Source organism: Mus musculus, chromosome 3, assembly GCF_000001635.26.
Source record: "Mus musculus strain C57BL/6J chromosome 3, GRCm38.p6 C57BL/6J".
NCBI lineage: Eukaryota > Metazoa > Chordata > Mammalia > Rodentia > Muridae > Mus > Mus musculus.
Genome location: NC_000069.6, coordinates 66236839 through 66263001, shown reverse-complemented (window position 1 = coordinate 66263001; position 26163 = coordinate 66236839). Strand labels below are relative to the sequence as shown.

At 41.0% G+C, this 26163-nt stretch overlaps 1 protein-coding gene across 4 annotated transcripts in view; it reads left to right on the top strand.

Annotated features, from left to right (window-relative positions):
- The window catches only part of Veph1 (ventricular zone expressed PH domain-containing 1), a 243417-nt gene that overhangs the window by 33973 nt on the left and 183281 nt on the right, over positions 1 to 26163 (top strand). For all 4 annotated transcript variants that reach the window (NM_145820.3, XM_006502143.4, XM_006502142.4 and 1 more), the window contains exons 3-4: positions 7905 to 8120; positions 18350 to 18524. In NM_145820.3, coding sequence (NP_665819.2) covers positions 7905 to 8120; positions 18350 to 18524 — 391 coding nt within the window. The remainder of the gene's footprint in view (positions 1 to 7904; positions 8121 to 18349; positions 18525 to 26163) is intronic.

The following is a 26163-nucleotide window of genomic DNA, read 5'->3' as shown; positions in this document are numbered from 1 at the left end:
GCGTGTGCTCAGACTTCAGGGGAAACAGCCTCTTCCATAATAAGACCTTTAACAGGAATACCAGCACACAGCAAGGCTATTCCACATGGCTGTCATCATGTCCGTTTGCTCTTCACTCTTAATGAGCCAGTTCCCCACTGGCCAAAGAGGCCATTGCTCTAACACTCTTCTGGTGCAGGTAACATCTTTGACAACAGTTACTTGTTCATATTTTTTCCAGACCATTGATCAACTTATTTTGAGTCAAAACATAAGGAATTCCTGCTATGTTTTCACTCTCTGGATACTATATCTAACAGGTTCCTCACTCACTCATCTGGAAATAAGCCAGCTGAATATGCCATTGCTATTTATCTTCCCAGGGAAACAAGCCTACTCAGAATAGCTAAGGTCCCAAAGCGCCAGCTTTCACCAGAGGTCACTAGAAAGCCATTTCCACCAGAGGTCACTAGTGGCCCGTGCTTTCCTTTGTTTCCTTCAGCCAGCCTCACAGATGTCAGATGCAGGACTTTAGGACGGTGAGGCCTGTTATATGTCCCCAGTGGTTCAGTGACATCGCTGCTTGAGTCTAGCAGCAGTGAGGAGCAGTAGGAGAGCTGTAGGAAGTCAGTCCTCCACTCAACATCTCACCCGCCCAATAGTTCATGCCTCCTCTCTATTAACTTCCTCCTCATTGTACTTCCTCCACCTATCCACAGGGAGCAGAAAAGATGGCAACTTATCATTTAAGTGTCTTAAGCTTCGGGGGTTTGGGGAAACTGGTAGCAGCTCCTCCTCCTCTTCCTTTTAATTAGTCCACTGCGCCTAGTTGGCTGACTTGCCTATTGGGTGTATTAAACGTATTCCACGTGACCTAGCCCGGCTCTCCCTTTCCTGATGACCCTCAATTTTTCGAAATCATTTCTTATTCTCAATTTTTCTTCAAGAACAGAACTAGAAATTTCCTTCCAAGCTGCCTTTTCCAACAGTTTTTCAGTCTCTTCTCTAGGACTTCTGACAAATCACCTTCTCCTACTTGCTAAACAGTGAGTCTGGGGAAGCTTTTCTTAAATGTTTCCCCTCTCCTAAATCTCTCTTAACTATACTAGCACATCTTCAATGGGGCCTTCAGCAAGGCTCTTAGCATGAATTGCTCTCCATTCCACTACCAGTTGAAGGGTAGGAAAGAGTGGGACCCTCAATACAAACTTAGCAATTAGAATTTAGTGTGACAGTAATTCTGAGGAAGAAATCAGCAGGGAGAGATTTATCATGTTGTTAGTAGCCCAAAGAGGCAGTCCATTATTTCCATGCACTCTAAAACTGTGTCTGTCTTGCCCACTGTGACCTCTGAGACCAATTATTTCAGCTTTGCCTTCAAGTCTAATGAACTGTTTATTACTACCACCACCACTGCTGCCACCACCACCACCACCACCACCACCACCACCACCATCATCAACATCATCATCCTCATTCTGTTTATGATTCAACTTGCTTATGATTAACAATTGCTTATGATTCAAGAATCTTGACAAAGACACAGCTCTTCCAACAACTGTTAGAAGTCAAAACAGTTACCATGTTTGATGACTGGTGTTAATTATCATCTTGACGGGATCTGAAATCATCTAGGAGACAAACCTCCGAAGCACACACGAATTATTTAGACTAGGTTCATCTTTGAATACGTCTGTAAGGAGCTACTTTGATTAGATTAGTTGAGGTGGGAAAGATCCACCCTAGTAATAGTTGGCACCATGCCCTAGGTGTGGGTTGTGGACAACATAAAAATCAGGAAGCTGGCAGAGCACAGCATCAATATTCTTTGCTTCCTAACTCTGGATGCTACTAATACAAAGCTGCTTCAAGCTCCTTCTACCACAACTTCTCAGCCATAACTAACCGGACCCTGGATTTTTTTTTTGGGGGGGGGGTTTCGAGACAGGGTTTCTCTGTATAGCTCTGGCTGTCCTGGAACTCACTTTGTAGACCAGGCTGGCCTCGAACTCAGAAATCCGCCTGCCTCTGCCTCCCAAGTGCTGGGATTAAAGGCGTGCGCCACCACGCCCGGCTGGGACCCTGGAATTTAAGGCACAACAAACCCTTTCTCTCTTATCTTGCTTTTGTCAGAGCATTAATCACAGCAACAGGAAAAGAAACTAAGACATACCATATTCCTCCCTTTACCCAGAAGAAATCTTGCTATTCAAACTTTTTACTCATTCTTTTCTAGTCTCTGCTTTCAACCATTGAATCCACCCTCAATTCCTTTGAAAAAAAATTGTCAGGTCTCACCCATGGCTTCTTTTTAACAGCTTAATAGTCTTTATTATCTCTGGGTTTTTCCATGATAAGGAAGGTGTCTGTGTCAAGGGAAGGTTGTACCACCTGGCATCCTGCATAAAACCCTTAACTCTGTGGTCAACAAAACTCAGTTTGTCAGTGTATGGGGAAAGCTATACAAATTGTGCTACAGGAATAATAGAAATAAAAATTACAACAATAATTTATCAATTTACAATAAAAATGGTAATGCATATATATTAGAATTTTTGAGTCCTATGTGGTTCTTAAGTCTCTGCTCTGACTTTTAGAGAGGGAATATTACTATTGATTGTATTCCAACCTTTCCTATTACTGTCACAGTCAAGCCTCTCTTGCTGAAAACCATCCAATTCCCTGGTACAGTCTCTTACAGACTGTGTCTTTGGTGTGGCCCTTGAGCTGGCTAATCTAATTCAGACAAGTACACTTCATTGGTTTCATTCTCAAAGAGAAATCTTATATCTAGGCCTTCTGAGAAGACCTCGTTGTAGCTCCAGGTATGACCGACACTCTCAACATTCTGGTTCCCCTTGCTTGGAATCATCTTAGTTTATTACTGTAATTGATCATTGCTTGATACTTGGACTAGCTGCTCAGAGCCATTGCTAATGTTCATCAAATAAAGTGTTCTGCTTCTAAAATACCATTCTAATAACACTAGCACATATTCTCCACTGGGGTCTCTCCTGGGATCGTCTAAGACTTTGGGCGTGGATCAGATCTTATAGCCAGGTCTTGCTTTGAGCCACTTATATTACATTTAAACTATTACAAGCACATTCTTGTGTGTAGGTCCTCGTGCCCCTTACACATCATGATTCTGTCAAATACATTTAGTCATCACTTTAAGGTTTGTAGAATCAGAACATTTGTCAGGCAAGCCTCAATCCCTCCCCCCAATTACTTGCCAAATAGTCAGCCCTTATTGCATCCCAGTCCTCAGTGTGTGGCCACTTTCCCTACCTATCTCCCAGCACACTCCTGCCTAATGCTGTGCTCATGCTTTGCCATGAACTCCTCTCTGGGATTTCTCACCAAGTTTCCAAGTGTGTCTTTCATTTTTATTTTATTCCAAATCCTTTCTGGACTACCTTTATTATTAAATTTTGTACTTATTAACTTAGCTTTCTCTCCAGATAACTTCAAGTGTGTTCATCTCTCCTTTCTCCAAACATCTATTTGGCAGTACTCTCTTGCCCCATGCCTAATCCACTGTCCAGTTCTGCTGGATATATTAAAACAGTGAAACAAATTGGGCAAACAATATCACCTCATTTAAAATATTAGGTACCTACAAATGGTAGGTCTCTATCATCCCACCTCATAGCACACAAGGCTCAAGAAGAGTGGGGCGGAAAGAGTGTGAGAACCAGAGGCCAGGAAGGATGAGAGTGAAGCAGTGTCTGGTGGACATGACAGGCTTCTGAATTCATGAACTCACAGGGTCTGTGGTCCCTGCACAAGACCTGTGCAAGACTAAGCCAGCCAACATTACAGCCTGCAGGAGGGAGGAGTCTATAAACTCCTGCTCCTAGCTGAGGAAGTGCCTGCAGTTAATGGCTTCTGAGAGAGAGAGAGAGAGAGAGAGAGAGAGAGAGAGAGAGAGAGAGAGGCAGTTTTTCTTTAAAGGTATGGCCCCTAGTAGGTCACCCATGTTCCAATGGATGGCCCCATACCCGTGAGTATATTACCAGCACAAATTTGTCTTGATGAGAATTTTTCTAAAAATGATTTGTTTCATTATTTTTGTGTGTGAGTGTTTTGCCTGAATGTATGTATGTGCACCACAATGCATGTGTGGTTGCTACAGAACTAAGAAAAGGACATCACATCCCTGGGACTCAATTACAGGGGGGTGTGAGCTACTATGTAAGTACTGAGAATTGAACTTGGATCTTGTGCAATAGAAACAAATGCTCTTAACCACAGAGCCTACTCTTCAGCCCTCAGTACGAGGTTCTTTTTTTAAGAAAAAAAAATGAGGACACTTAGTTGGGAGCCAGTGAGGACAGATCTGGGAAAGGTAGGAAGTGAATATGATCAAAATACATTGTATGAAATTCTAAAAAGAGTTGATAAAATGCTGCAATTTTTAAAAGTAATAACAATAAACCCAAGAAGGAAGGAAGGAAGGGAGGGAGAGAGGGAGGGAGGGAGGGAGGGAGGGAGGGAGAGAGGGAGGGAGAGAGGGAGGGAGGGAGGGAGGGAGGGAGGAGAGAAAAGATGGAGAGAGAGAGAGAAAGAGAGGGGGGAAAACTTTGGTGGAATTAAAATGTTAGCGTATTTCTTTCCAATGCAATTGCCCTCCCTTGGGGTCTTAAGTCCACCTCTGCCTGGACTGTGATATTCACATGTGTGGTTTAACTTCTGTGTTAGACATGTGTGACTTAGAAATCATTAGAAAATTTTAAACTTACATAAAGTTTTAAAAGAAGAAAAATTTAAAGACATTTAGTGTATATCATAATATCTGAAAAACAGTAATCTCTAAAACCAGGTTTTTTTCTTTAAATTGAGAACCTTAGAAGTCCATAAAAGCTAGAAAAGTTATTAAGCTTTATATAAATGCTATCATAGCTTTCATACTGTTTTTAATTTACCTACTTTGGTACATTCATTTGGTCATTCATTCATTCAGTGGATGTAATATTCTATTCTATGAACATACCACTATTTATTTATTTATTTATTTATTTATTCTTGGTTGACCTTCATTACTTAAACAGTGCTGCAGTAAACATTCTTATAGTTGATTAACTTGGTAAATATGCACTTCTGAGGATCTCAGTATAAAGTAAAACAACTGCATTTAAAGATCTTTGAACTTACAGTGTTATAATGCACACCAAATTGCTTTCTAATGTGAAGGGAGTGTGAAGGCCCTAGTGGCTTTCCTCACCAGTTCCTGCATCTGTCAGATGTTCAAACTTATTTAGTTTAGTGAAGCACTGGGCTAGTGCTCATTATCCCCCTGCATCCTAGTTCTCCTTGCTAGTGAGGGCAAGTCTTCTGTGCCAGGTACTGCTTGGGTTTGTGGGAAATGATATTTCTAGTTACTTAATTCCTTTTCCTCATTTGTGGTAGGGAAGGGTATTGAGACAGGGTTGCCCTTTTCCAAGTAAGTCTGGCCTAAAGCACCGTCTCTTTAGAGACAAGAACTGGATCCTGTTGTCTCGGCCTCTCAGGTTCTAGGATTTCAGGTGGGCAGCACCAGGCCTGGCTCAGTTCTCTTCTCTTTTGAAGGCTTTTAAGATTCTTTTTTGGTTCTTATATGATTCTTTGCCACTCATGCACGCTGTATGTCTAGTATTCCCAAATGCACTTTGTCTTTTACTATGTATATCTGTGGAAAAACAAAATGTGTTGCCAAGGTTCTTAAAATCTTACTCTAATTTGTTTTCATTCTCTAACAGTTTTATAATTCAATACTTGGTTTTATGAATGATTCTGACAATATGATGATTGGAAGTTCATTTATCTATAAACTAATTTAGAGACAAATAGCAGTTCAGTGACAGTGTTTTCTTTTCTGGAGATATTACATTTCCACAATTTTACCTAAAGCCTCTTTAATATCTTTTAAACAAAATTGTGTGGGTCTTTTTCTCCTGAATATATTCCTGTGCTATACTTCCATGCCTGGTGCTCAGCACTAGTAATTCTTCCAAAGACCCAGGTTCGCTTCCCAGCGCCCATATGGCAGGCCACATCATTGGTAACTATATAGTTTCAGAGGATCCATTTCCCTCCCCTGACCTCCATGAGCAATAGGCAAGGAAGCTTTGCACAAACACACATGCAGGCAAAGCATTCACACACATACAAAATAAAGTATTGTAAAAGATAAACTATGTTTAAAATGCAGCTAAAGGACTCACAGATACAGAAGGTGAGTGGTTTCTGAGTTGCTGAGAACACCATTGTAAAGCGCAAGGCACTGGGGACGTGTTTCCTCTGGAGAACCAAACCAGAAGTTGAGGAACGGAGCCCCAGGGGCTCTGCTCTGTACTGCCAACCCTGTTTTCTCCATCTTTTGTACCATCTCTACGCCTCATCTCTTAACGTAATAAACATGTGGGGCTGAGTGTCTCAGTGGTTGAGAGTGGTTGGGTTTCCAGAGAACTTGGTCAGGTTTAGGTGCCAGTGCCCAGTGGCTGAACATGAACACCTACAACTCCAGTTCTATGGCATCTGATACCCGCTCTTACCTCTTCAGGCACTCATGTGTTTCATAGATGTACATGCATGAAGAACAGCCAAATACATGAGATCTAAATAAAACTTTATAAAAAATTTAAATCTGAAAAAGTAAACAATTTAAGTTTCGAATTTTAGAAGGGAAAAATACAAAACTCAAAAGCTTGATTGATTTAACCATCTAAACACTTAGTCGGTTAATAAATAGCAATTTTGAAAAGAAATAATGAAGCCTGTACAGAATTATAACTCAAATGTTGCCTCAATATCTTTAGTAGGGAAAAATATTGTTCCAAAAGAAGATCCAAAAGAAAATGAAGGCAGTAAGGAAAAATAGACTGAACACTCATTGCCCCATTCCCTGTGGAGGAAATAAAAATGGCCGATAAACATGTGACAGTATACATCCTCACTTTGGTCCAAGGAAGTGCCTACACCAAACAGTAATGAGATACCATTTTCCACTGGTCAAATTAGCAAAAATTAAAAAGACTTTGTTCTTGCAAAATCACAATGAAAAGATCATGTTTTCACCTAGATGATGGGAGTTTAAATTAGTTAAATATTTCTGGAAGGGGGTTTAGTAGTATATACTAGGGGCCTCAAAATTATTTCTGTCCTTTGCCTCAGAAAATTACTCTTCTGGAGAAAAAAAAAATTGGGCTAGTGATGATCACAGTGTAGATACAGGTTTGGGGTGTTTGTTGGCCCCATTATAACAATAAAAAATAATGTTAAGGATGAAAACTCCCTGTTGGCTACCTCAGTACAGGCATCCAAATGGTTGCCTACCCTGTAAGTCTCCAGGTCTGTGAGACTCCCATTGTGGTATTCGGTCAGATCATTTTCCAACTCAAGGCGATAAGCATTTTTTGTTGTGTATGTTCGTTTTTGCACATTGAGAAGTGTTAAGGGATCATTTTTTTTTCTTCGTAAAGATGATGAAGTACTAGGGAGGGAATAAAGACAGGAAATTTGTTTGGTGAGAGCTAACTTGGGCTTGAGTTAAAAAGAAAGAAACGAAACAATGTGTTCTGCCGGACTCTGAGAGAAAACTAATAGGGAAAGGGAAAGTTGTAGATTAATTTGAATTTTTTCATACATGTAACTAGAACATCTCTGTAAAATGTCCTCTAGTGACTTGAAACTGAAATGTCCTAAAGCATACACTTGCTTGCCTATGTATGATCCAGCTCCTCTAACTAGCTGCTGCCTCCTTTTTGTTAACGTCACTGGACCTTGTGTGTATTTTCTGCCTCTTCCACAAGAGGAAGGCCGACTGTAATGGGCTATACAGCCTCCCTCCTTAGTACCCAGTGACATCATCATTGCCAACATAGCTCTGTACTGCTTCCCTAGAGTACTTATTAACTTAAAAGGTTTCTTCTTTTTCTATATAGGATTACCAAACTAATAACAATGACCAGGCGGTGGTTGAAATCTGTATCACAAGGATTACCACAGCCATCAGAGAGACAGAATCCATTGAAAAGCATGCCAGAGCCCTGGTGGGGCTGTGGGATTCCTGCTTGGAACACAACCTGAGACCTGCAGGGAAAGACGAAGATACTCCACATGCAAAAATCGCCTCTGATATCATGAGTTGCATCTTACAGGTATGTCAGTGTGAAACAGCAGGCAAGTGGGTACTGAGTTGGCAGCTTGTGCGAACACATGATGTCTCTGAACCGAGAGGCAATTTTTTTGTGCCCGTTAGATACTGTAAAAAGACACCACACACCACCGGGAGCTAAGCCAGCAGGTTGCTAACTAATCAACTGAGAAAATCCTACTGAGTCCCAGCTGTAGGAGAGCCATACTGTAAAGAATTCAAAATAATACCACAGCAAGCTTGAGAGCACGCTTGAGGAGGCCAAAAGAAGATGGCAGATGTCCTCTATCACTTTCCACTTCTTCGTGAGACAGTCTCTCACAGTATGGAGATGAGCACTGCAGGCACATTTAGCTGTGCTCAGCTTTTTATGTAGATGCTAGGGGTTTGAACTCAGGCCCTCTTGCTTGCACTACAAGGGCTCCTGTCTACTGAGCCATCTCCCCAGCCTGATTAACTCGTTTTTTTTAAAGTCTATTTCACTATGTACTGTGAATACCCATCTGTTTGTTCTACACATGAGAAATTGGCAAAATTCGTTCCATTAAGTCTCTGCTTTGCCCTTTTTAAACTAAAGGTAGCAATCAATGCCTACTGTTTGGAACTGTGAGACACCAAGGTGGCACAGCACGTGGAGAGCTTGCCTGTGAATATTGCAATTCAATCAGTGATCGGTAATCATAGTGATCTGTAACCTGCAAATAAATCCACAGTCTTGTAGACCAATAGAAATGGGTATCCAGCTAACTCCAGGTAGGACACAAAAATGTTAAAATCTATAGCAGACTGGTAGATGCACATGAGGAAAGTCTTTCATTATAAAAAAAGCTTTCTATATGTGGTATAGATAAGAAGTAGAACTCCTGACTCAAACCATAACTTACCTGAAGCTATTAGCTTACAAGTTGCTATATGGATTCAGTCATTATCCATCTCCCAGAAAAACCATGACAGGAAAGATACACAAGACACTCTGCTTTCTAAAATAAAGACACACATGGAGAGGGCAGATGAGGATGAAAACGTGGCACAGGTATTATATCAGTAGGTATAGTCGATGTACTAGAATGTATCTCCAGAGAAGTCTGGAACCAGTACCTAGTTTATTTGTTTGTTGTTGTTGTTGTTGTTGTTGTTTTGTTTTGTTTTGTTGTTTTGGGTTGTTGTTTTTTTTTTTTTTTTTTTTTTTTTTTGCTTTTTTCCAGTGTCTAGTTTTAACCTCCTCATATGAAACCACACAATCACCCTTCCCCAACTACCTTGCTTAGCAGACCTGATATCATAATTAATCATCTTTGCATTACCTGCTGTTTCATCTCAGCTACCACTGTGGGAGAGCCAGTGAATGAAATAATCCAAGATGGCTGACAATGGGTACAAAAGTGACCAGAAGTAACCCACAAATCAGGAAATACATATTTTTCTGCATTGTAAAAGAACTAGCCTGCTCAATGGTACACACACTGCTCATGCAGGCTTTCCCAGTCAATACTGTGTGATGGCTTTGAGTACAAAGGACCTAGAATGGCTCAGAGTATTTCCTTCAGAATTCTTATGGGGGAGGCTGGTTTTATAAAGCTAGAAGTTTACTCCACAAGCAACCCCCTTTCTGTCATGAATTTACCTATAGGGTGATCTTGGGCAAATTAACACTTGTGTGCCTTTATTGCCTCATCTATAAAGTGCAGATTATAGAAGTAATTGCCTTGTGGGTTTGTTTTAATGAGTAAATAACCAGATGCTAAATAAATAAAAAAATGTTCCGGATATGGGAAATATCATGTGATCACTAACCCCAGTTGGTATTATCATCTGCAGGAGACTATAATATACAGTGCATCGCTCTCTTTTATTATTATTTTGCCTGTGTATTCGGTATGCATGTGGCAGCAGTGGTTGACACTGGGTCTCTTCCTCCATTGCTTTTCACTTTCATTATTGAGACAGGATCTCCTGATGAAACCAGAGCAAACCAGCTTACCCCTATCTTCACCTCCAAGTTCCAGGATAGTAGGTAGGCTACCACACCTACCCGGCTTTCACGTGTGTTTTGGGAACCCTAACTAGGCCCTCTTACTTTTGTGGGAAATGCTTTATCACCATGATCCTACCCAGCATTTGACTCTTTACAACAAGCTATTTATTCAGTAATTGCATTGGTCAGTGTTTGCCTGTCTGTTTCCTCCCCAAATTCTGTTTTATTTTGTTCACTGAGCAAGTCCCAGCACCTAAAATGGCACTTGGCATGCATGCAGTTGGTACACTCAGGTGATACTTACTGAATGAGTGATGAGTGGGCTCAGGAGGAGATCCTATTCTCTGGCTTCCTGAGCAACCATATTTCTGTCCAGTGGGTTTTTGGACAGGAGGATAAAATGTGATGGATGGAACAACCCATAGTCCCTCTCTCTTCTCACCTGTCAGGAAACCCACTAGGAAAACCAGATGAACATGCCAATTAGATCCCCAGAGGGCTACACTAGTGGGAATTAAGTGTTTTTTCTGTCTGTCTGTCTGCTTGATGAGGCTGGGTGAATGTCCAGGGAGCCCCATTTTAATAAATGAATTTGGACATCTCTTGAGATTGTTGCTTTTCTATGGCTCCAGCTGAATTCAGCGCCTGATAGCAAAGTAGCGTCTCAGTTCCTATCACCCTGGGTCTGTGTCTCTCCTCCTTTGCTTTATTCTTTCTAGTTTTAAAACACTGGCAAAGGTTCCAAAAGTGCATTTTCAAAAGGGAAATCTCCACCAAGAGCTCAAATGGTGCCAATCAAGCTGAGAAACTGAATCCTTGGCACCGTGGAACAAGGTCCCCTTGTTTCACGTCTCCAGAGAGCTGTTACAGTTCTCCGGAGTACATTCATTTGTACAATGCAGTGACCTCCATTTGTTCCCCTAGCTCTGCACTTGTAAGGTAATATTCACCCTAGCCTGCTCGAGTCGATGCTGAGGGCCAAACTCTGTCATAGGCCGTGGCATTATCAGCTGCTGTTAAAGTGGCTTACGTGTTGGAGAATGGTGACCATTGGACTTTTCTCTGCCTGTATCCCATTAGCAACTCTGTGATCCAACTAACTCTAAAGATAAAATGACTTGCTGTGCCCAGATCTGCTGCCTTAGATGCCTTTGAAATGAAGCCCAGCCGAACTTGTTTGTTATCTGTTAGGTCTGTGGGATTCTTCTTTGCCAGTGTCATCCAGGCCCCCAGACCCTACGCACACCCTGCTGTTTGTCGTCACCTGTGCCTGTGGCTTTTGATATGGGAGGGTCTGTCTAGACACAGTTTTGAGATGGTGTGCATTTGGTGGTGATCTCTGAGGACTTAACATGAACCGTTTGCTCTTTGCCTAATGTTTTACTTTTTGTTCCATTTGAGAGATTTCCAAATTACATGTATGGGAAAAGGCACAAGAATTTGTGTGTTGAAGTTTATTTTCTTTTTGATTTTTAATGATGACATTATATACTTGAGAGGAGAATCTTCTGTTTTTGTACTGGATCCCCACTTCAGAGGCATTGTAAAAAGAATGCATTCTGATTAGTTAAGAAGGCCTGTCCTTTCATTGCTGCTGCCAAGGGCTAGCTCGCTCCAGAGTTTAAAACAGAATCTAATGATTTCCCATCAATCCAGTCCCTCTCTGTGTTTGTCTGTGCTCACAGTTAGCAAGGCCCATTTCCTGAGACCACCGCCTTAGTTTTTTCAAGTTACAGATAAATATGCTTAAGACCATGGTACACACCTTTAATACCAGCACTAAGGAGTCAGAAGTAGGCAAATCTCTCTGAGTTTGGGGCCAGCAAAGTCTATGTAATGGTCAAAGACAGCCAGAGCTACATATTGAGACCTCATCTTAATTAATTAGGTAAGTGTAATTATCAATTAATTTAAAAGTGCCTAAAGATCTAATCCTTTAATGGAAGACATGTGCCTTTCTACTTCCAAGTTATTCTTGGCCAAAGACACAGTGTATGTATAGTACCTTTGACATGGAGTTCATTTTGAAAAGTTCCCAATGCTAGGGCTTTGACCACTCAGGATAGGGGCAAAATATGGAAGTTTAATTGTGAGAAGCCTCCATGTAATGGAGAGATTGGATGACTATAAACATAGCCTAAGAGAAGACTAGGGGTTGGGATAGAATCCAGGGCTATAGTAGAAGTAACTTGAATGTGAATCCAAAGAAACAGCAATATAGGGTAATTGAGACAAGTGAAAAGCAATAAATTAACCTTGCTGAACACATGAAGGGTGCATTAACAAAAGGAAGATGGATGACTATTTTGGCATATGTACTGAAGTGTTACTTGGAGTCGGTATTAAAGACTGAGATTGATGGATGAACTATTCTACCATCACAGATGGAAATTCAGTTGTGAATGCATGTGTTATTTTACCAGGTTCGACCATGCTCATGATGGAGTGTACCTCAGTATCTCTTTGAGCTCACCTGATCTTTGCCGATGAGTGAAGACTCCAGTTTCCTGTCTGGCTTCTTGGTACCTTGATAGTGTAGGAGGACTGTTCTGATCTGACCAGAGAAAGTCTCCCACTGTACATAAGTCTCTTGGCTTCCCTAATAAGGATCAACCTTCTAGAGTTGTGAGTTAGCCTCAGTAGATCCAAGTAATTCTATGGGGATGAGTGCCAGGCCCAGGAGAGAGAGGCTTATCCTCCAGAGAGTTCTCATCAACAATTAGGCCCACATATACTTAGGGAGAGGAGAGAAGGCAGACCAAGATACGCAGATAAACCATCAGAGAAGTCTCAAGGCAGGCCACGGTCCTGACCATGTATGTAGAAAGTAGTTGGAATAAAGGAATTAGTTAGAATGTATCAGTCATTTTGTTTGTTTGTTTGTTTGTTTGTTTATTCGTCCCTGATAACTAGGAAAACAGAAATATTTAAGCAAAAGATATTTAATTAGCTTGTTTAGAAAAATGTAGGAATAGAGTGAATAGGGTGTGAAGACTCTAGTTTCCTGCCTGGCTTCTTGGCACCTTGATAGTGTGAGAAGGATGTTCTTTTCTGACGAAAGAAAGTCCCCTACTGGGCTGGCAAGATGGCTCAGTGGTTAAGAGCGCTGACTGCTCTTCCAAAGGTCCTAAGTTCAAGTCCCAGCAACCACATGGTAGCTCACAGCCATCTGTAATGAAACCTGATGCCCTCTTCTGGAGTGTCTGAAGACAGCTACAGTGTACTTACATATAATAAATAAATAAATCTTTAAAAAGAAAGGAAGGAAGGAAGGAAGGAAGGAAGGAAGGAAGGAAGGAAGGAAGGAAGGAAGGAAGACAGACAGACAGACAGAAAGAAAGGAAAGAAAGAAAGTTCCCTACTGTACATAAGTCTCTTGGCTTCCCAATTATGGATTAACCTTCTGGAACTCCTTAGGTGTGAGTTAGCCTCAGTTTTCCCTATATCATGGAGCTCAAATGCTATTAATGGGACCTAATTTCTCCTAGCTTGATTCTCTAGCCCTATATTTCCTCAAGTATCATCTAGGTTCTCTTCTACCTACTGAAGTCACATGATAGTGGCACCCATAAACTCTTAGCACCTTTAATCCATCAGGAAAATCACAATCATCAATCTCTTTGAAGAATCCCTAATTAAATTCAATAAAGTGCTTATTCTTGAAACATCATTTAGATCAGGGAAATGTTCTCTCTCTCTCTCCCTCCATCCCGTCCTCCCTCCTTCCCTCCTTCCCTCCTTCCCTCCTTCCCTCCTTGCCTCCCCCTCTCTCTGTTAGGCTAAATCATTTAACACTTTTGAGACCAAGTGTAGAAATGCCATCATTAGAAGAACTGAAAGACTCCTCAAAGGAATTAATGAAGACTCTCAAAAAAAAGGGGGGTGGGGGAAGCAGACTGTTCAACAGGGTTTAGTGTGACTGAGATCTGGTGTAGAAGGGAAACCACAGCAAAAACATTTCCTATGACTTATTTTGGTCTCAATACCAAGATTTGAGTGTTCTAAAAGTATGACTTTCAACTCACTAACCTGAGTGTCTTAGCTACCCCATAACATTTCCTTTTCTTCCTCCTGGCACTGGCGCTGCCATTATGGTATTGTTGACTGACTTGAGCCCACCACTGCATGTCATGCTCATTCATAAAATTCTATAACATGGATATTCACAGAATATTCAACCCTGTACTCATCACTTTAAAATCTGTAGGACTGGGCCTTTTTTTCAGGGGAACTCATATCTGATGACACCTCAGTAAGCAAGGCTGTGTGGATAGTCCCAGGTCAAAATTAATTTGAAAGAAAGTGAGCAAGTTTTTATGAGTTTACTCAATTTCTGCATCCTTACTTGGGAAGCATCCATTCAAATCCTTTGTCTGTTTTCTCCTTTGGCTCTGTACCTTTTTGATTGACTGAAGTTTGTCTGTATATATTCTGGTTATGGCTAGACCTTTGTTGAATAAGTGGTGACACATAGTATATGTCCCTTGGATTATCTTTTCATTTCTTAGAGTATCACTGGACTAGATGTTCTTATTTTTATCCACTTTACATTCACTGTTTTATGGTAATAGTTTAGTTAGATTTGAGGAGACTCGCAAAGCCACTGGGGACACTGACCGTGTTCCTTACTCACTGTTACTTTGTGTTTTACTGTTTGATATGCAGTTTGCCAGGAATTTATTTTTATTTTGGTTGATATAAGGGTCAAGACACTGTCTTCTTCCATTTAGTATCCTCTTTGATCTAACTGCCCCATGTCTAAGATGTCATAACGCTGCTCAGAGACACTGTAACAGCGTGGCAGTCTTGGCCTCGTATTCCTTCTTTGATCTTTATTATTGGGTTTGTGCTAAAATGAAATTCTAAATTCCATACTGCCTAAGGACATACCTTTCCCTTTAAGCTACTAAAGACACTTCAAGAATGAAAATGGTTCTAGAGTAACACTGTTCTGGTCAGAATGCAGGCTCACCTGCTGTAACAAAGGCCAGTGAGTTAAGCTATGCAGGGCATTTCTACCTCTCAGCAAACAATTCAGAAATGTCAGTCTAGAGCTGATGTGGATGTCGTCTCCCCCCGCCACACACACACACCTTCTCTGTACTACACACAGTTTCTAACTCATGGTCATAGACAGCTGACTCAGTCCCTGGTACCAAGTCCTTGTTCCAATGAGATATAAAGAGGAAAATGAGTTAAGAGCCAAGTCACATCGTGCTAATGGTAGCCGAGGAGTTGAACATGTTAAGCTCTTTATCTCATTGCTTTGCATGTATGTGGCCACATCTGATTGCAGGGAATGTGGGAAATGCTGTGTGCAGTCTTGTGGCTATCCCCGTCAGAAACCCATGAACTAATTACTAAAGAAGGACATTCACACTTACTGATGGAGCTTCTATCCCACCACCCTTGCCCACCATTCCTGGCCTCCCTTCCATGCCCATAACCTGATACAGACTAAACCCAGACTGTTACTCAGTGCACAGCCTGTTCGGAGGGTAGTCATTCCTTGACCTTCTCTCCAAGGTCACTGGTCCTTTAGCAGCCTGGAAAGTCTTCCTGTGCCAGTCAGTTGATGTTGTGTCTGCCGTGAGACCTATTTATCAGAGACTGCTCGATGTGATGTAAAATGTGATGACAGTCACCATTACAGATGATCTAGAGAATTGGGTGACATCCCTGTGTTCAGCCAGCAAGGGGGTGGCAAAGCCCAGAGTGGAATCCAGAGTCTTTTTTCTATCACATGCCCTCCCCAACACATTGCATTTTCTGTGACAGCCATCACCACATATGCACATTGTCTTCTTCCTTCTTACCTACTTTCCACTCCTGTTTGTGTGGTATATGCATGTGTACATATTTGTATGTGTCTATGTGTCTGTATGTCTCTGTGTGTGCCTGCATGTGGAGGCCAGAGGCTGATCCTGGGTGTCTTCCTCTGTTGTTCTGGCCCTTATATTTGGAGACCAGGACTCTCACTAACCATGAAACTCACTAATTTGACAAGATTAACAAGCTAACAAGCCCCAAAGACCGTCCCGTGTCTGCCTTCTCGGTGCTGGGATTTCTGACACATGACATCATGTTCAGTTTCTTACATGGGTGACAGGCAGTGGCCATCTCTCAGCCCTAGTGCATTTTATTCATTCATTATTCAGTAGATAATGAGGACCTACCAAAGCCTAGAATTGTTGGAAGTAGTAGAAAGCAGAACAAAGGGTGGAATACGAAGTACATTTCACACAGAAAAAAAGCAGCCCCATTTATTTATAATATAAGGATACAAAGTCAGCTCCCAAACACATTGTATACCGTACAGCTCTGCTCTTAGTCTAAGTGGTAGCGGAAGTGATTGTATATGTATATGTATATGTATATGTATATGTATATGTATATGTATATGTATATGTATATGTATATGTATATGTATATGTTTACGTGTGTGTATGTATGTGTATATGTATATGTATATGTGTGTGTATGTATGTGTATATATATGCATATGTATGCATATACATATATATGATATATAATTATTTTTCATTATTATTGTTTTTTATTAGATATTTTCTTTATATACATTTCAAATTTCAAATGTGATCCCAAAAGTTCCCCATACCCTACCCCCCACACACACACACCAACTCCCACTTCTTGGCCCTGGCGTTCCTCTGTACTGGGGCATATAAAGTTTGCAACACCAATGGGCCTCTCTTCCCAGTGATGGCTGGCTAGGCCATCTTCTGATACATATGCAGCTAGAGATACGAGCTCTGGGGGCGGGGGGGTACTGGTTAGTTCATAATGTTGTTCCACCTATAGGGTTGCAGACCCCTTTAGCTCCTTGGGTACTTTCTCTAGCTCCTCCATTGGGGGCCCTGTGATCCATCCAATAGCTGACTGTGAGCATCCACTTCTGTGTTTGCTAGGCCCCGGCATAGCCTCACAAGAGACAGCTATATCTGGGTCCTTATTTTTAATGGCATAACTAAGTGCCAATGACAGCATTTATGAAACAAGTAAAATAAATCACAAAAATAAATAAGAATACATTTATTTTGGGATCTAGAATGCCTTCAGGTTTAAGTCTTATGTTTATTTTTTCTTTAAATATCATTAGCTAAAAAGTTAGCATTTTTAAATTGACACATAGTAGCATTCCATATACTGAGTGCATTGTGTTTCTGTCAGTACTTGTAAGGTGAAATCAGCATTTCCTCCCCTTGAACTTTTATCATTTGTCCTGCCAAGCTTTAAATACTAGCACTTGTCCCACACAAATATTTTTGCTACCCATTATCTGATATCCTTCAAACACCTTCCAGACTATTTCTGCAAAATCACCTTTTTAACTACCACTTCTGAGAAGATGTAGTATTTGTATTTCCACAACTAGCTAATTACACCTTACAGTGCTCGCCACTTCTATTCTTGCTGTTAAAAATTATTTCATGGACTGGAGAGATGGCTAAGCATGTAAGAGCACTGACTGCTCTTCCAAAAGTCTTGATTTCAATTCCCAGCAACACATGATGGCTCACAACCATCTTTAATGGAATCTGATGCCCCTTTCTGGTGTGTCTAAAGGGTAACAGTGTACTTACATTATATATATATATATATATCACATTTTATGCATCCATCCGTCCTTGGTTGATCTAAAAAGAAAAAATAAACAAACTTCAAGCTTGTCAATATTCCTTTGGTTGTTTTTCTCAAAGATAAACCCAATGATCTTTCCCTCCCTTTGATCCCTGGTTGCCCTTGGAATTAGCTTCAAACCCACCAGCCTCCCAGTATATACATGCCCAATGACCTTTCCAGTTACTACCAATTTTTCCACGTATTACTCTACAACCACAAGTAATTACCCACAATGTCCTCGATGTACCATTTTCTCCCTCACCTCTGTGCCTCCCACAGTGGCTCTTTCTTCTCCAGTCTTTGCCTTACCATTGCCCAAGTACCCCCAACTTATCCCTTCAGTCTCAGCTAAGGCATCCATTTCTCTAGAAGTCTTTCTTGACACTTTCTGGCTGGAGTTCTCCTTAGCACCCTGCACCTCACAGGTCCTGCCTTCCGCTCATGCTATCAACTGGCCCTAAGTCTTCCTATAAGGCCAGGCGGGGCACATTCGATGTAACCAGGGTAGGACCTGTGTTTTCACAGCTATACTCTACAGCCCTGCAAATATTTTTGAGGCGAATGCATAATGAATGAACAATGAACTTGTTTGTTGACTTCTTATATTTCCTCAGAATTACAACCGGACCCCTGTGATGGTCTTAGCTGTCCCCATCGCAGTGAAATTCCTCCACAGAGGCAGCAAGGAGCTGTGTAGGAACATGTCCAACTACCTGTCCCTGGCTGCCATCACCAAGGCGGATCTGCTGGCTGACCACACTGAAGGGATAATAAAGAGCATACTCCAAGGTACTGAGCGAGAACTGAGCTGGAAACGTGTCTAACAGAAATTCAGTGCGTTGCTTAGTGGCTCCTGTGAGGGAGGCCTAGCACACAAAGGGGCGAGTTCAATTTTTCTTGCTGTTCATTGGCTTGTGATCATGCCATGATGGCTCCTGGGCCGGCTGAGTCAGCCCCTTCTTTGTCTGATGAATAGAACAAGGTACTGGTACTCACTGCGAAGGGAACTTCCTGCCAACCCTATGGCTTTCATCCAGAGCATTATGTTGCCCATGATTGCTGTCAAGATGTCCAGTTCCTTTTACTCTGACTTTCAAAACAAGAAGTATTTTTGGTTATATAAAATACACAGAGCCACACATGGTAGCACATGCCTTTAATCCCAAAACTTCAGGAGCAGAGGCAGGTGGATCTCTGTGAGTTCAGAGCATACCTTTTCTACATAGTGAGTTCCAGATTAGTCAGAGCTACACAGTGAGATCTTATCTCAAAAAAAAAAAAAAAAAAAAAAAAAACACAGAAAAACATATGATGGCTTCTCTAATTCAAATTACTTGAAATTGGTTTATAACTACATTAAATGCCACCAAAATAAGTAAATAAATAAGGAATCAAGCTCAAACTAATCCACATAATATGTACTTTTGGTTGGTTGGTTTTGGTTCTTACCTATCTGAAACTTTGTTTTGCTTTAAAATAAAACAAAATGGAGTGCAGGACAGAGGATAGTATATCAAATGACTTGATGTACCTCCCAGTCCTCACTGATAAAAATGCATGAGGTTCACAGGTATTGCTGCCCTTAGATTGCCTCTTAATTCAGACCCCACAGGCTCACCTTGTTGCAAAGTGCTCCTACATTCCTAGTCCCAGGTTTCTTGGACTCTGCAAGAGTGTCCTGAATGTGCTCCTAGCCCAGGGTACCCAGGCCAGCCCATAGCCCATGACCTTTTAGCCAGGCCTCCCCGCATGGTACACTGCGGTAGCATCCTCCCTATGGCTCTGCTCCTAGAAGGGTCCATATGGAAGTACCATGCTGCCCTGCCAGAATGGTAGCCTCTGCCCTCATGTGCTTACTCACTGAGAGCTTTAGGAGCCACAAATTCTCCAACCAGGCGTTCCACATGGCAGCCTCTGGAAGAAGAACAATAGTCTTTCTCCTTGGTGTTGCACCTTGGAAAACAGGCCTGAAAAGGGCTGCTTATTTCAGGTGCCACTCTGTTTTACTGAGTTTGCAGTAAGATAGAGGGCACATTCTTTCCAGATGTGTGGATCAGTGGTAGACCTCTCACTCAGATGAACAAGGCAAGAGGTTCAATCTCCACTGTTGAAAAATAAAAGCAACATACAAACACACACACACACACCTCCACCAACTACCACCATCACCACCACCACCATCAAACCCAAAGCATTCTCTTTCATTTTTTGAAATCTAAAAGCAACTGTCCATCCATAGGCCCTGTTCCACCCCAGCTTTCCACACACCCTGTCTTACCCAACTCCATTCTCAGAATGCCTACTGCCTGCCAAGGACCAGGATGTTGTCTCTACCTGAAGCTCAAGTATCAGATGCTCCTGATACTTGGGGGGGTCCCTCAGTGTCACCCTAGACTTCTGGCCTGTCTAGCTCACTGTCTGCCAGACACCCAGATATGCCTGAGCACCAGGGATGGTTGTGTTTGTCACTCAGCCTGTGCTCGCCTAGAAAGATTTGCCATTAATAATATTAGCTAGTGCTTTTGTTCCTAATTTCCTTTGGCTTCGGAGTAAAATTGCTAACTTTACTTCATGTGTGATTAAATTTGCTGCAAGCCCAGAAAAACAATTATGCTTTCATTTTTGCCACCTTGCAAACATTTTCTGAAAACAAATTTCATAAAAATTACAGGTACGCCAAGCATTTTAAAACTATAGGAAGCAGCCGCGTGGTCTGTAGAATTATATAAAAATGAATTCTCTTTTTCCAGCTGCCAGGAGATTAGCTCATGCTTTCAGGGCTTTTGACATGTTATTTCAATGACAAAGAGATCTTTGATACACAAAATAAACTCTAAATTCACTGCAAGCATCTGAAATAAACAAATGACTTGGTTTATTTGATCCGGCATTATGAAAATGGCCATAAAATCAATGGTAACTTGACCTGTGCATGACTGGGCCTTCACAGTCCAGGGTTTTGACTTTGAGGACTGGCAGGACTATAAAACCTCTCCCACAGATCATGTGAGTTGTAGAGCAGAAGAGATTTTGAGAAATGAGTTCTTTGCTCTCCAAGTCTTTAGATGATACTCCCCGTGAGCAGCTTCAATGAGCTCCTTGGTGTGTCTTTCTTCACTACCTGTAGTTTCTTCTCACCGTTAGACTGTCTTCTTTGATCTGTGGTATCCTCTTCTTCATTCTCAAGGACTTCTACTCTCATGAAAAGGTTTGTAGTCATCTGTTCCATGACAATACTTACAATAACATTAAAGCAATAAAATCAGACAACGGTCATGACAAACATTGTATCAATCCATTTGTGCTAACTAGATCAGGGTTACTTGTGAGACCTGCAAAGCAGAAATCCTATTATCCCATTGTACTGGACAGTAACACCTTAAGTAACAGAAGACCTTGATATATGTGACATGATGGAGAGGATAAAGAAAAGGAGGGAGAAGGAGACAGGAAGAGGAGGAGGAAAAGAGGAGATGGAAGAAGACAAAGAAGGGAGGAGAAAAGAAAAGGAAAAGGAAGTGGGGAGAAACATAAAGGGGAAGAAGAGGAGGATGAAGGAAAAAAAGGAGGATGGTGAGGATGAAAAAGAGGAGGAAGAAGAGAGAAATTAAAAGGAAGACGATGGGGTGGGGAGTGTAGAGAGAAAGAAGAGGTGCAACTCTTTGTTGGCCCGTGACTGGAAGTCCATGAGTAGATCAGATTTCCCGTTGACCTGCCTCAGGCCTCAGTGGTGGTCCCAAAAGTTGCAGCTCTGCACCTTTCTGGTGTATCGCTTTATTATGCTTTATTATGCTTTATTATGCTTTATTTTATGTCCTGAAGCATGGGCCTTCACGCCATCCAGTTCACATCATTATGAAAACCAATTACACAAAGTCTGTATCCAATCACATTTTTTGTTTCCAGGCCAACTCTGGCAACCTGGTTCGGAACTGATGCATCCTGTTTGCAGGCAAATAGTGTATATTAGTTGTCTGTTGAGATCAGAAAAGAAAGGAAATGGCCGTGGGCTGCAGCAGAACCACATGAGTGTGGAGTTAGGATGTAGTGGGTCTCAGAGGATGTGCAGGCAGCTGTGTGAATGAACAGGGATTACGTGGAAGCCACCAATCTCCACTTTGTCATTTTGTACATGAGCAGCTGACTAGAACCCTGACACTTCACCCCAGAGCCACCTCTACTATGCAGTCCCAGCTCCCCTGCATATTGGTTGTGCTTGCATTTTTATGTATAAACTGAGATATTCAGACAATGGCATTTATCTAACAGCTTAGTTAGATAAATATTAGCTAAGATGCTGATGGTAACAATCACAACAGCCTGCATATATTTGTGTACCTTTAGTGCCAGGAGAGCTGGAGTGTTCTTGGGCAAACCCACATATTGCTGGAATATTTGGTTCATATCATGACATAGATGTTTTCTTCTTGTGGCCTTTTGCTTTTAGCCAAAGCCTTCCTCTTGAGCCTCTTTGGTGTGATGAGCTTTCAAAGATGGAGTATCATTTCTCACAGCTGTTTCCTTCTCCAGTCATAACAAGCAGGTTCTCTGTTAGCTCACTGTGACTCAGCCAAAGATTACCTAATTCTGAGTCACTTTGCAAGATGCACTCTGGTCCCTTCCCTGTGGACTGAATTCTGGTTTTCTTGTCAGCACACTATGCAGTGTGTAGTTCATGGCTGATCATAATATGTAAGGTCTGTCTCCATGAGAACTTGATGAATGTCCCTCCCTGTTTAGAAGCTTAATGCAACCTTTGAGCCAGCTAGCCACACAATTGAGTCTTTAATTTCTACTGATCTCATCTTCGGCTACTGTCTCCAAAAGTTTTCTTAAAAAAAAAAGTTATTTTATATATTCAGTAATTTCTTTGGTTTTAAATTGATCTTTTAAGCTTTACATAGTACTTACAGTTTAACTTACTGTTTTCTCTCCCATGGGATTCAGCTCAATGCTTTTCCAGGCCAAGACTTGCATTTCAATGTGTCCGCAGTTATTCCAAAGTTCTTATCAATTATAAATTTCTTGGACAATGCCACTATTGTCTTTAAAACTCCAACTCAATGGTTGAGCATATGAGGTCCAAGGCCTTGGTTGCTGGTGCTGTCTACCCTTATTTAGACTTGGCTCATAACAGTTCATTGATTCTGTTTTTCAAAATTATATTATTTTGCAAATCAAATTCCTCCTCCTATATTTATAATTCAATTATGAGAAATCATATGAAATGGGATTGTATATTTACCCCTAAAGGAAAATGTTTGAATAATCCCAAGCCAAGCTTTGCAACTTTTTTCTTATTTTCATATCTAATGAATTTTCATAAGAAGAAGAAGAACTGTAAAAAGATCCTCTTTTTGGAAGAAGAATTAAAGGTGGAGAGTGTTGAATGATTGGATGCTAAGGACGAGCAAAATTGAATAGCAGCAAGTCAGTTACACTAATGTCTTTAATTCTGCCACCAGGAAAAACTCTGTCTTGACAGCTCTGTTGGAAAGTGTTAACAAATAATACAATGAGTAGATGATTAGAATCTTATCTTAATTTTCCAGATAATTGATAAGGAAGTATATGTTCCATCTAATTCTGCAAGTCTGGTATATCCACAAACCAACACCAGACATGGGGCATTATCAGAAAGGAAAACAGACATTCATCTTAGTCACGGGCATAGATGTTCACAGCAGGAATAAACACATAAGGAAAACACTCTAGCAAGGCTTGGAGGAAACTATGTAACATTTCCTGAGTGCCGACTAGAGCTTTCCTATTGACTCATACTGTTCCTCCAAGTATTCTGTGGCTGAGGAACTGTTGCTAACCCATTTTATAAAGTGCATAATGACCCAGTTGGATTTGTCCCAGGAATACAAAATAGTTTCCTATTTGAATTACCCAACAGTAAACACCTGAGCAGGAGGAGGATTATGATGTGGGTAAACATGTCTTATAGGATTACAAATCAAACTAGAAAATGTTGAGAACTTCCTTACCTGATTAAGAGGACATTTGATAGCGAGTGAGTAGAAGCCTGCCTTTAAATCCAAGAAAGAGACGAAGATGTTACTGTTTCATTTCTATTTATTATGGCACTGGAGAGCCTAGCCTAGACCTCAAATTAAATTATAATACTCATACACAATCATACAGGAATGAAAAATATTATATATAATGATTTATATACAACACCTAGAAAACTATATAAATAACTTAATGATAAAGTTACAAATCATTTTGAAGTAGTCAAATAAAGTACAAAGGTGTGGGGTGCTATACCATCTTCATGAATGGGAAGACAGTGTAGCAAAGATAAATTTTTTTCAGTGAATTTAGTGAAATTTTAATAAAATACTGATGGAACCTCTGATGAAATGTGACAAACTGATTTTTAAAATTTAAGAGTCAGATAAAGTGAGTCAGAGAGCTCAAGGAACTCTAACAAAGGAGAACTTGACTGTGGCGTCAGAGCAATGACTGCAGCATTAGTAGTGCCGAGAAAAGAGAAAGATCATGTTGTGTTAGAGAGAGCGAGCACAAACCAAGCAATGTGGAAATCCAGTATGTGGTGGGAAATCTTCTCAATGGAGAAGACCATACTACTCAGTAAATGGTGCAAAATAACTGTCCACATCAAGACATACAGATATTAACTTCAGACAAAATAAAGACCTAAATTCAAAATGTGAAACTCTAGCTTTTTCTAGTGTCTAATTAGTAGTTAGTAACACCCTTATTCTAACAAAGGATATCTACAAAATTAAACCTAGATTAAAATTATAATAATGAAAGAGAAACACTTAACACAAGGCCCTTGGATTAAAAACTAAACCAAGGGTGTCACTGGGTGGTGAATTTATTTTCTGCCCAAGTTGCTCCATGTTTAATTTTATATCATGTAATGTCAGAGAGGTTGCCCATGCTCCTGAGTAATTCTCCAGACTCATTCTTTGCCGTGTGACGATGGATCATGCTGCTTGTATCAGGGAACAGAAATGCACCCTGGGCTCAGTGTAGTGTGAGTTGCCATATCTTTCTCCCATGAAGCTGACAATATCATAAAAGGCCTACAAAATGAGAGAGTCTTCAACTTCACCTGGTTATTTGTGAATCTTTGCAAATAATTGACTTGTAACTATGTGACACTGTGCCTGTCCCTGATATTAAACCTGCATGCAACACTGTCCTTGCCTCTGCCTCTCTGAATCAGAGGTCAGGACGGAAACGCACTTCTCCGTCCACAGAATTTTTATACGGTCCTCTTGCACAAGCCACAAGATGACCTTAAATGATTTGAAATTTAAGTAGAAAATCTTTGAGAAAATACACTGTTGTCCCAGCAAGAGTACACATTCTTTTCTGACTTGCTGGCAATGAGCTGGAAAAGACTGTCCAGTTAATTATGATAAATCTACCTCATTTCTTTCTCTATGTGAAACAAAATTCAAACTATTAAATTGTGAGCTGTCTGAAAACAAAACCAAAAAACAACGGAGAAAGCTGACTCATCACATGTCATGGCAGTAATTTTACTTACCGCACACGGCCGATGACGCTTAACTAGACAAAATACCTACACTCTGCACCATATTCAGCCCGCTGATAACTGTGTTTCTTCCTGTCACCAGTACCATCAGTCCCACTTCTAATTGAGTATCTGCAGTGTGCTAATTTCATATTAAAATACTGCAGGCAGAACCTTATCCATTCACTGAATTTCATAATCCCCAGAGAGATGCACAGCATCCGCAGCAGGTGCTGGAGAGATGGCTCAGTGGTTAAGAGTGCTTGCTGTGTAGCCTGGGAGCCACAAGACCTGATTTTACATCCCAGAACTCATATAACAAGCCGACCGTCTTCTTTCACACACCAGGAGTGTGTGAAGCAGGGACAGGAGGGAGAATCTTCGAGGCTTGGTGGATGCAAGCCTAGCAGGATAAATTAATAAATGTAAGCTTCAGAGTCACACAGAGATGACACCTCACCAAAGGGAAAAAAGACAGAGAGTGACCAAAGAAAACACCTGATGCCCTTCTCTAGCCTCTAGACACGCACATAGGTGCACTGCACACAACGTGTGTATACACAAACACACACACATATGTAAAATCTATGAGGTGATTATTGCTTCTAAAAAGTTCCAAGTTTTACTACCTCACACACAGGGGAACACTGCAATCCCTTCTTCACACAGGCAGTAACAGGAACCATAGAGATACTATTCTATGTCACACATACATTTTTATCCTAGTGACCCAAGTCATCACACACAACTCTTCTAGTCGAAGTTTAAATGTAAGGGAAGCTATTCTGTGCTTCTTTGTTATTACTATTCTTTGTAGCTTTCTTTTTGACAGAGTAAGGAAGCACTACTAATTTTACATTACTGATTTTTACTATGGAAAGAGTAAAGTTTCATTCTTTGAATTGA